Raw genomic sequence first — 12,430 nt, 5'->3', positions numbered from 1 at the left:
ATTATTCCCCCCTATTATATGTTAAACTTATACAACATAAGACTAGGGACAAATGGCAAGATTCCACAGTCCTGTGATTCATACATGTGTGGACTAAAGCTTATGAGTGTGAAAAAGAGCCCCAAGCTATTTTCCACACAAGCCTCAAGCAGTCTGCATCTATAAATGGCCCAATAACTTTATAAGGTACAAATGAAAAAAAGCAGCAATACCAGAATCTACAATTTTCTGAGCATTATGCTCTAAATACTATACCTGCAACGTTCCTGGTATTCCAGACACTGTAGATACTTTAAATGGGAAGGGACACTGTTCACTAAAACAGAGTATTTCCACAATAGCCACCTCTTCACCCTAAAATGATTACACAAATTGAATACATAAGCATATTCATCTATTATATCTCTTACTTTGTTAATTTACATAGAATCATATCACAAAAACACTAATTTCAGAGCGTCTACATTAGGAACCATTTGTCCACTCCAGTAACCGTTTAGGTTTGAATCTGCCCTGAAAATTAAGTCTGAACTGTGGAATCTGACCTGTGCCTTTTGAGTTGTTAGTTTGATTTCTAGTAGGAGGTAGTCACTTTCTGGAATGTTAAAGCTTGTTCGGGAATGCTGAAGACAGTTTGCAGCTTCTCCAGGGCACTCCAAGCCAGTTCTAAAGAGTGTCTAGCAAACACCCCAGCATTTATATCCACAAAAGTAGCACCCACACCCTAATTCAATCAAGGCAGATGTTATTGTCCAAGAACAGGATAGGAGGTATGAAAAATCTGTTCTAGTTACATAATCCCAGCCTTCCTTTTAGGAAGGCTTCATAGGTGTTAATTCTTATATTTCCATAGCTGAAGGTGTGAAGCGTTGTCAAAATGCAAGGGTAAAGAAGTTAAAACTGCATTAAATGTGTACGACAGATGGTGCTAAAGGGCCCCAGCAATGATGTTTTTCCGGTTTGATGTAGATGACCCCTTTCATGCCTCTATGTTCTTAAAAAGACGTCCCTGCTGACTCTTGACATAGTAGAATTTGCCCTCCTATGATGGGCCAATCATTTGTTGAGAGGTTGTTATATCTCCCCAATATACAGGTCTTTGGATTCCTCTCTACACTACACTCCATATACAGAGTTGCTTGTGTTTGGGTTTTGGATCTTGGATGTACAAGCGTCTGTTTCAGTGCATTTAAATGTCTGTTATAGGTCCTTCAGCATTTTTCCAACACTCATACTACAAATGATGACTACATTACTCTGTGTGGTATGTTTGATATGTTCTAACTTGACCCTGTGGATGGGTCTGGGCAGCCAAAACCTTTCAAAGCACTCTTGAGATGTCTGAGTTCTTTGTCTATAGACTTTGTGCTTGTAGTTACCATCTCAGCCTGATGTTCCAGCTACAGTAACTTCCAGTTTGTGTTCCAGTGGATGGTGGGAGTAAAAAGTAGACACTGGTCTGTGCTGGCGCGTTTCCTTTAGACTTTATTGTCCCAGTCACTCACGTCTTTGACATTTAAAGTGGAGTCCAAACAACATCTTTTGTTATTCTGTGCCACTTCCCATATAGATGTAATGTTTAAATCCACTAAGTTAATGTAATCATCAAATAGCTGGTATTTCCAATTTTATAATCCTGACCCACATAATGTCCATATACCTGAACCAATCAGGTATATGGACATTATGTTCTTTCCCTGAAGGGTGAAACCTGACTGGTGGTTACTGGCATGAATCCCCTAAAAAACTGGATTTTTTGTACTCCCCGTAAAATCCTTTTCTCTTTCGTTCATTGATGGACACAGCTCCTTTAATTTTTGACCTTAGGGTTATCACACCACCCTCAGGAGAGGACTAGGCAGAACATGTAACATCCAGGGGGCAGTCCCTCTGGCTATAACCCCTCACCCTGTTTCCTGCAGCTCAGTTAGTCAAAAAGTACAAACATAAATAGGAGGGGTGGGTGCTGTGTCCGTCAATGAACGAAAGCGAAAAGTATTTTACAGTGAGTACAAAAATCCCATTTTCTCTTTCGTTCATTGACGGACACAGTTCCTTTAATTCTTCACTGTAGGGACATCCCCAAGCAGTGTCAAAAAACGAGGGGTGGAAACAGCAAAACATAACTTCACCCACATCAAAAGGAACACCTCAACAGAGGAGTCACCACCTTAAACAGCCGCCATCAAAACCTGCAGCCAAACTTGTAACTTAATGAAAGTGTGAATTGCAACCTTACACAGCCGCCTGCAAAACCTTGTGGCCAAAGCAAGCATCCAAAGATGGGCTTGCGTCAACTTTAACTAAATTCTACAAAGTGTGAGCGGATGACCAAGTCACCGCCTTACACACCTCGGAGACAGACGCTTGATGTCAGAAAGCCCAGGAGGTTCCAATTGCCCTGTTGGAATGAGCTGTGACCGGAAAAGGGGGCACCCGCCCCTTTAAGTCATAGGCCTGAACCACGATCTGTCTGATCCAAGAGAAATGGTGGTCGACGAGATCGCCCGACCTTTTTTTGGACCAGCCACCGAGACAGAGTCTGACTGCCGGAAAGGAGCAGTAGCAGATACATCTGTAGAGCCCAGACCACATCCAGGGAATGTGAGGCAACGTTTTTCGGGTGTGTCGGCTTAGGACATAGAGATGGTAACACAATGTCCTCATTTAGATGAAAAGCCAAAACCACCTTTGGAAGGAAAGAGGGCTGCAGACATAGCACCGCCTTATCCTTGTGGATGACCAGGTAGGGAGACTTGCATGACAAGGCCACCAACTCAGAAACCCTCCTGGCAGATGTAATAGCCACTAGAAAGACTACTTTCTACGAAAGATTTACCAAGGGAAACTCCCTGTTTTCAAAACGGTGGTTTCTGAAGCGCTGATAGCACCAGATTCAAATCCCATGGAGGTAGCGGTGGTCGAACCACGGGACTACGTGTCTAACCCCTTGCACAAAATTACTCACCAATGAGTGAGTCACCAAGGGACGTTGGAAAAAGACAGCCAAGGCTGATATCTGCCCCTTGATGGTGCTGAAGGCAAGTTTTTGATCCACTGCTCCCTGCAAAAACAGCAGAATACTAGAAACAGAGTATGTGCGTGGACGCCCCCCGTCTCCTCACACATGGAGATGTAAGCCTTCCATGTATGATGGTAAATCTTTCGAGAAGACGACTTCTGTGCCCTCAGCATAGTGGAAATTACCGAGCCTGACAGACCTCAGTCCCCTAGTAGCTGGTTTTCAACAGCCATGCCGTTAAATCCAGCAACAGTAAAGCAGGATGAAGTATCGGACCTTGCAATAGGTCTTCTCGCATCGGCAGCCACCAAAGAACATCCACCACCAGTCGTACTAGGTCGGCGTACCAAGGACATCAAGGCCAATCTGGGGCAATCAGAATCACCAGAATCCCCTTGGCCTCCACTCTGTGCAGCAGTCGTGGTAGAAGTTTGAGGGGGGCATAAATCAGATAATGACCCCATGGAGCCACCAACGCGTCTGACGCGTCCACCCAGAGGTCTCTTGTCCTGGACACAAACCTCTGCACTTTCCAATTGAGCCGGGAGGCCAAGAGGTCCACATCTGGTGTGCCCCACTTTAGGCAAAGGAGCCGGAATACATCCGTATGCAATGACCATTCCCCTGGGTTCAGAATCTGATGACTTAGGTAGTCCACCTGCCAGTTTTCTACACCCAGAATGTATATGTCTGACTGGATCCTGACAGGATGCCCCTGTAGCCTCCTTGACCACATGGAGATCATGGTCACAGACATACTTAAGGCCATGCACCAACTGATCTGCCAGTTCTATGCAGACCGGGAAAGACTGTTGCTTCTCCAATTTACGGTGCAACATAACTTTGCCCATTCAATAAGCGCCTGTGACACCAAGGCCATAGCCAGCACAGGTTGTAACGCTGACCCCACTACCGTAAATATGGACCATGCCACTGCCTCTGCCCTCCTGTCGGCAGGGTCCTTGAAGGCAGGAGTCCCTTCTGGCGGAATCGTGGTTACTTTATTTAACCTGGATACCGGGGGTCAACGACCAGAGGAGACGCAAATTTTTTCAGGAGGCTCTCCTCAAAGCGGTTACGCACCGCCATTCTTCTTGGGACTGAAAAGGCCGTTGCAGGCTTCCCGATTCCTTGTAGATTAAAGTATCAAAATAAGTCAAATACGGAAACACCTTAGGCGTGAGGGGCAGTTTGCGGGACCCGAAAGGGACCGAAACCTCAGCAGAAGTTCCTGCTGCAGCCTGTATCTTCAAGGTATCCTGCACTGGAGTGATAAGTGCTCCTACTAGCACTTTTTCCTGTGCTAACCCGGACACAGAGTCATTCTCACTGTCCAAACGATCCTGGTCCGCATCCTCTGACATGTCAGAACAGGGGCCGCCAGTCACCGCGGGGCCAGAGTCTGAATCAGAGCTCGCCCCAAAAGATAGGGGGCAGGGGGCATTTTTTAACCCCCTTGCGCCTGCACGCCGCTTCCACCCTGGCAACAAAGGTCTCCAGGACCGCCGAAAAAGCATTCATAGGCACCACATTTTGAGCAGGTGAGCCAGTTGCAAAAACAGGGGTGTCTGGGGAAGAAGCGCCAGCTTCTGACACCATGCTGACCATCACTCACCTGCCACAACTTAGGGACTTAAGGCACGGCACACAATTCCTACCCTTCTAGCTGCTCGCAGACTGAGGCCCCCTGCCGCTGGACTCACCACCCTGACCGAGTGCTGCCGCAGTCCGCTCTGCCCTGTGTCAGTCATGAAGTGTCCAGAGGTACACAGACACCAGCACTAGAGGTAAACCGCGCTGAAGCTACAAGAAAATGGCTGCCGGCCACCACAGGAAAAAAAAAACCACCAAGAAAATAGGCGCTGGACCTTCTAGAAAATGGCTGACAGCATATACACTGCATAAGGCTACAGGAAAATGGCCGCAGCCCGCACGGTGGCCTTTCCCCATGTCAAATAGCCTAAGTACCTCACAGTGAAGGAAAAAGGCAGGGAAAGGAAAAGCAGACCCTAACAGCCAGTGCAGCCCCTGCCAAGGCCCGGAGCCCCCCCCCCCCCCCAGAGGACCCCCGGCCAGATGCATACACCGCACCTCATGCCAAGTCACACAGCGGCCCCAGCTGGGGGAGGAGGGAATGAGGGATAGGGAGAGATGAAAGGGAGAGAGTGAGAGACCCCCTAATTGACCTCCCAGGGAATGCCCAGCTGCTCCATCCTGCCGAGGCAGGGAGAGCCGTAGTTACCCCTCCTGTTGGGATTGCTGGACGCATTTGACCACAGGCCATTCACCTGAGCACTACGGGGTGGCTATTGGCCATGGTCCACTGTGACACGGACAGCAGTAGCCTGGTCATATGTGTGCCCCGGAGCATCTAGCTCACCAACCTGGAGCAGAAGGGCCATGTCGTGGCTGACCCAGCTCATAATAAAGCCAAGGATAAGTCTCTGCATAGACCTAAGAATATATGAAGGAACCACGACTGGGAGAACTCAGAAATAATAACAGTTTTGGAGAAAAGTAATTTTGATTTGAGCCACACTTCCAAACCAAGAAAGCATGAATTTGTCCCAAGTTGCTAAAAGTGACTGTAGGTTACATAGTAAAGATGGGTAATTAGCAGAATACTAGGTGTTGTAGGAGCTGGTTGTGTCAGGGAACTCACCGTACTTATGCCCGCTCCCGTATAGCAGTAGTTCCCGTTCGTTCCAGGCGCCATGCGAGGTGTCTCCGTCAGAGGCGTACGAATTCCAGGACGAACGGACGTATGCTAATCCGAACACGTGGCTGTACGCCAATCCGAACACGCGAAAACACCCGCGCAAACTGAACGGATGTACGTCTTCACGCACGGACGGCCACTTCCACCAATCCTGGCTCACTTCCCTCTATATAAACAGGGTCCTGGCCTGACACCAATGCTGGATCGTCTTCAGCTGTTCCTGTAAGACTTGATCATTGCTCCTGTGACCTTGTTCCTGAAACCTTGCTCCTGTGACCTTGCTCCTGTGATCCTTGCTCCTTTGACCCGTTCCTGATACCCACTCTTGGATTCCTGGACCACCTCTGACCTTGGCTTGGACTTTTGACTTCGGCTTGTCTCCCGATTCGGTACCTCGTTTTGCCTGCATGTTACCAGACCCCTTGCTTGTTCCTGATTTCGCACCTGTCTCCTGTCATTGTGCCGCATTGCCTGCCAGTTGCTGATCCTACCTGTTTCAGACACGTAGTGTTCCCTGCACACCTGCTGGTCTTCTGGTGCCTACCTACGTGACCAATCTACATCTCTTCTACCGTGAGGACCCAGCATCTTCAAGGCCTTCTACTTCCATCTGCAGGCACCTGCACCCTTTCGTGTCCTCACGTTCCCTGTTCCCATCTCCAGGGGCGTGGTGACCGGAACCGTGCGAGAGGCCACCCTCAGCAGTCTGACTCCGCTGTAAGGTACGTGACAGTACGATCCAGCCAGAAACATGGAGTCAGACAGGGGGGCCTCACCTCTGGACGCTTTGTGCCAACAGATCTCTGCCCTTACCCAAGCAGTTCAAGGCTTGCAAGATGGTTACCATCAACTCGAGCAGAGGGTGGAGTCATTATCTCCAAACACTACTGCCTCCCAAGGGGCTACAGCGTCTCGGTCCGCCAGTCCGGCAACTCCAGCATCCATGCCTGCAATAGTGGTGCCATCCCCGGAGCCTCGAGTTCCTATACCAGAGCGGTTTTCCGGAGATCGCAGCAAATTCCGTGCTTTTCGTAATGCATGCCAATTATACTTCCTGCTACAGCCTCGCACCTTCTCCTTGGAAAGCACAAAAGTTGGGTTCATCGTCTCCTTGCTTCTCGGGGAACCTCAGACCTGGGCCCATCGCCTCTTGGAACAGGCCAGCTCCCTGCTTGATACCACGGACTCTTTTCTGAATGAGATGGCTAAATTATACGATGATCCTCAGCGTGCCACCACTGCTGAGGCCAGTCTCCATGCTCTACGACAGGGTCGCAGACCTGTAGAGGATTACGTGACGGACTTTAGGCGGTGGAGTTCTGACACTCAATGGAACGACGCCGCCCTACGTTACCAATTCCGCATTGGACTGTCCGAACCATTAAAAGACGAATTAGCCCGCATCGAAGTTCCCAGTTCTTTGGAAGACCTCATACAGGTATCAATCCAAATTGACCGCCGTCTTAGGGAACGGAGAGCTGAAAGAGTTGGTCAGTTTCGCCCCACCTGGATGTTACCCAAGGTTCCTAATTATCCTCCTACCTCTACACCTGCTCCCATCTCCGAAGCTCCAGAACCAATGCAACTAGGATTACTTCGCTCACCATTGTCTTCAGAGGAGAAGCTACGCCGGCGTCAGAATAACCTTTGCCTCTACTGTGGGGAAACTGGTCACTATGCGAATGCATGTCCCAATAAAAATCGTAAGTTCAAAGACTCACCTCTTGTATCCAATGCATTACCTCTGACGAAATCAATTCATATAGCTGTTCCTTTTTCCTTACAGCTGCCAGGAGGAACACTACAGGTCCAAGCTATAATTGATTCGGGCGCCTGTAGTTGCTTCATTGACCATACTCTCGTTCTGCAACACAACATTCCATTGGCACTCAAGCAACGCCAACTTTCTATACGGTTAGCAGATGGATCCAACATCAGATCAGGTCCCATTACCCATGAGACTCAACCACTGCTCGCCAACATTCTATCCGGTCACCAAGAATTAATCTGCTTGGATGTCATTTCTTCACCACTCTTTCCAATCATCTTGGGAATGCCATGGTTACAAGCCCATAATCCCCAAATAAACTGGATAACCGGTGAGGTAGTGTTTCGGTCCACTTACTGCCTCCAAAATTGTGTCAGGACCTCAAACAACCTGGTTCCGGTCATTGCCTGTTCGGGTCCTACATCTGAGCTCCAGGGGTTGGTCCCAACCACATACCACAAATTCCTGGACGTGTTTGACAAAAGAAAGGCGGACACACTACCTCCTCACCGGGTCTACGATTGCCCAATCGAGTTATTGCCTGGAGCCGAAATTCCATTCGGGAGGATATTCCCTCTATCAGAACCCGAGCTCCTGGTCCTCAAAGAATACATTGATGAGAACCTCAAGAAAGGATTTATTCGACATTCATCTTCTCCAGCCGGTGCTGGAATATTTTTCGTTGAAAAAAAAGACCATTCGCTCCGCCCATGTGTGGATTATAGGGATTTAAATAAAGTAACGATTAAAAACCGCTACCCCCTTCCATTAATTCCAGAATTATTCCAGAGACTTCGATCAGCCAAAATATTCACAAAGCTGGATTTACGAGGGGCCTATAATCTAATCAGAATCCGTAAGGGGGACGAATGGAAAACGGCTTTTCGGACACGTTTTGGCCACTTTGAGTATCTGGTCATGCCATTTGGACTTTGCAACGCCCCAGCCACTTTTCAACATTTTGTTAATGACATTTTCAGGGACTTTTTGGATTTATTTGTAATTGTTTATTTGGATGATATTTTGGTATTTTCAGACTCTCTAGAAACCCATCGTGACCATGTGAAACAAGTTCTCCTGAGATTAAGGCAACATGGGCTTTACGCCAAGGCCGAGAAGTGCGAGTTCGAACGGCAGACCATTCACTTCCTGGGTCTGGTAATATCAACTGAGGGAATAGAGATGGATCCTCAAAAGGTTTCAGCCATTTTATCCTGGCCACCTCCAACTGATAAAAAAGGGGTACAACGCTTCATTGGATTCTCTAATTTTTACAGGAAGTTTATCAAAAACTTTTCCAGTGTTATTGCCCCCATCACGCAACTGACCAGCAAACAAAACCGTTTTCGATGGTCCATCGAGGCCCAAGCTGCGTTCAATAAACTAAAAGGATTATTCACATCAGCCCCAATACTCAAACACCCTGATCCTGCTCTACCTTACACTCTGGAAGTAGACGCTTCAGAAAACGCCGTAGGTGCCATTCTGTCTCAACGCCAAGGGCCTAAATCATTAATGCATCCTGTAGCGTTCTTTTCCAAAAAACTCAATACATCAGAAAGAAACTACGATGTGGGAGACCGAGAACTCCTAGCAATCAAACTGGCTTTGGAGGAATGGCGGTACCTTCTTGAGGGGGCAACACATCCAGTATTGATTTTTACAGATCATAAAAATTTGGAATATCTCAGAACAGCTAAGCGTCTCAGGCCCCGGCAGGCAAGATGGGCTCTTTTCTTTTCCCGTTTTAATTTTCACATAACCTACAGACCAGGATCCAAGAACAGTAAACCCGACGCATTGTCCCGCATGTTCTCTGAAACTGAAGCCTCATCCCCTCCAGACACTATTTTGCAAGCTGGAAACTTCCTATTAACACAAACCAGTTTTCTATCACAGGTTCGACAGTCATCCCGAGGTGCATCAATCCCTCCAGATATGAACCTTCAAGAAAAAGATGGTCTGTTTTGGCGAGGAAGCAAATTATTCATCCCTCAAAACCTTCGCGCCTCCATTTTACAGGTTTGTCATGACTATCCTCTGGCGGGTCACTTCGGGAGTCACAAAACAACAAATTTAGTTCAAAGGCATTTCTGGTGGCCAAACCTCGCGAAAGACTGCAGGAACTATGTTAGTTCTTGTTCAACCTGCCTCCGGAATAAAAACAGCAAAAATAAAGCCTGGGGATTATTGAGGCCATTACCTATCCCTGAAAGACCATGGGATAAGATCGCAATGGACTTTATTGTTGAGCTTCCCCCCTCTGAAGGATTTTCCTCTATCTTCGTGGTGGTGGATCGCTTTTCTAAAATGGCACACTTTATTCCCATGAAGGGAACCCCATCTGCAACCGAGACAGCCAGAATATTCATTAGAGAAATTGTCAGACTCCATGGAATTCCCGGTGATATTGTCTCTGATCGTGGAGTCCAATTCACGTCAAAATTCTGGAAATCATTGTGTGAAACTCTGGGTATCAAGTTAAATTTCTCTTCAGCTTACCATCCCCAAACAAACGGGCAGACCGAACGCACTAATCAAACCTTGGAACAATATTTACGTTGTTTCACTTCTTTTTCTCAGGAGGATTGGGCTTCGTTACTACCTTTAGCAGAATTCGCATTTAATAATTCTATTCATTCCGCTACTAACCAGTCACCATTTTATTCTAACTTTGGTTTTCATCCCTCTTTCCTACCAACATCCTTACCGGATTCTCCTGTACCAGCTGTCCAGGATAGGCTGAATTTCTTTGTTACCAACAATCAGGTACTTAAAGAAACCCTCTCTAAGGCTCAGGAGGACGATAAAAAATTTTTTGACAGGAAGAGAAGGGGAGAACTGGATTTAAAGATCGGTGATCGTGTATGGCTGTCAACCGCAAATCTGAAACTGGCGTGTCCCTCTAAAAAATTGGGACCCAGATATTTGGGGCCTTTTCCAATTAAGAAGAAAATTAATTCAGTAGCCTATGAACTTGAACTTCCCGGCTCATTTAAAATTCATCCTGTATTTCACACTTCTCTACTTAAGCCTGATGTACCCAATTCCTTTCCAGATCGGGAATTATGCTCTCCAGAAGCTATTTTGATAGATGGTGAGGAGGAGTTTGAGATCGAAGCCATTCTAGGTTACAGGAAGCGCCAAGGACAAAACCAATATTTGATTAAGTGGAAAGGCTTCGGCCCCGAAGAAAATTCCTGGGAACCCGAAGCGAATCTTCATGCCCAGAGGCTTATACGGGCTTTTCATCGCTCTCAAAGGTTGGTTCAAAGGGGCACCCGGAGGCTGCCCTTAAGGGGGGGGCACTGTCAGGGAACTCACCGTACTTATGCCCGCTCCCGTATAGCAGTAGTTCCCGTTCGTTCCAGGCGCCATGCGAGGTGTCTCCGTCAGAGGCGTACGAATTCCAGGACGAACGGACGTATGCTAATCCGAACACGTGGCTGTACGCCAATCCGAACACGCGAAAACACCCGCGCAAACTGAACGGATGTACGTCTTCACGCACGGACGGCCACTTCCACCAATCCTGGCTCACTTCCCTCTATATAAACAGGGTCCTGGCCTGACACCAATGCTGGATCGTCTTCAGCTGTTCCTGTAAGACTTGATCATTGCTCCTGTGACCTTGTTCCTGAAACCTTGCTCCTGTGACCTTGCTCCTGTGATCCTTGCTCCTTTGACCCGTTCCTGATACCCACTCTTGGATTCCTGGACCACCTCTGACCTTGGCTTGGACTTTTGACTTCGGCTTGTCTCCCGATTCGGTACCTCGTTTTGCCTGCATGTTACCAGACCCCTTGCTTGTTCCTGATTTCGCACCTGTCTCCTGTCATTGTGCCGCATTGCCTGCCAGTTGCTGATCCTACCTGTTTCAGACACGTAGTGTTCCCTGCACACCTGCTGGTCTTCTGGTGCCTACCTACGTGACCAATCTACATCTCTTCTACCGTGAGGACCCAGCATCTTCAAGGCCTTCTACTTCCATCTGCAGGCACCTGCACCCTTTCGTGTCCTCACGTTCCCTGTTCCCATCTCCAGGGGCGTGGTGACCGGAACCGTGCGAGAGGCCACCCTCAGCAGTCTGACTCCGCTGTAAGGTACGTGACAGGTTGAGACATTTTAGTAAAAGTGCAGAGTGAAGTATCCATTAGCTCAAAACCCAAGACAACCTATTATCCAAATTTCAACTTCCTCTAGGAGGCCAGTGATTGACCCCATCCCTCCTTTCCCTGGTTTTGGTTTTTCCATGGTTTTGTATGATAAGATGTTGGTGACAAAGGATATTTTCTTTGTAAATGTCAAGGGAATATTCCAAGAGGACTATTTCAAGCGGCTACATGACATATGTTTTAAAAGGTTCAGAGGTTTAGTCTTATCTATGGAACTCCTAATGAAGTAAAGTTATGTTGAGATGACGGTTTAAAGAATTAAAAAAAAAAAAAACACACACATTTCTGTAGGAGACATGTGGAAGGTTATGTTTGGTTTTTGTCTTGTACCATTTCAAAAATATAAAGAGCCTGACCCGTGAAGCTGCAACATTACTTACGACATACTTAAAAGTGGGCTTATAGAAATGCCCGGAATGTCACCTGCAATATTTATACACGATTCCAAAACTAGTTCACTGGGTCAAAATGATAATATTTGGAGTGAAGATTGCTTTAGTTTAGCACAGCTTTTGTAATGTAACCTAGTTTAAAATAATGCACATGGATGGTTTGAGGCATAAAAATATCCCTGAGTTTTTCTGTGTCAGGGGAGCCGCAAATGGCACATACAGCCAACCATAGCAGTGAATGGGTGCACAAATGTTGTTGGATATACACTGATGCTTTTTAGCAGAAACTCTGCATTCAGGGAATACGACATATGTGCTATGACCGGTTGCATGTGGCACCTGCAGCTTTCCAGG

The 12,430-nt window shown here is 47.3% G+C and overlaps 1 protein-coding gene across 8 annotated transcripts in view; it reads right to left on the bottom strand.

The window, feature by feature from the left end:
• The window catches only part of PARP4 (poly(ADP-ribose) polymerase family member 4), a 716,724-nt gene that overhangs the window by 604,622 nt on the left and 99,672 nt on the right, over positions 1-12,430 (bottom strand). For all 8 annotated transcript variants that reach the window (XM_077483981.1, XM_077483982.1, XM_077483983.1 and 5 more), the window contains exon 6: positions 256-354. In XM_077483981.1, coding sequence (XP_077340107.1) covers positions 256-354 — 99 coding nt within the window. The remainder of the gene's footprint in view (positions 1-255; positions 355-12,430) is intronic.

Source organism: Lithobates pipiens, unplaced genomic scaffold (assembly GCF_037356315.1).
Source record: "Lithobates pipiens isolate NorthernLeopardFrog02 unplaced genomic scaffold, aLitPip1_a1.2 Scaffold_16, whole genome shotgun sequence".
Lineage (NCBI taxonomy): Eukaryota > Metazoa > Chordata > Amphibia > Anura > Ranidae > Lithobates > Lithobates pipiens.
Note: the sequence above shows the minus strand (reverse complement) of the source record. Positions and strands in the feature narration are given on the sequence as shown.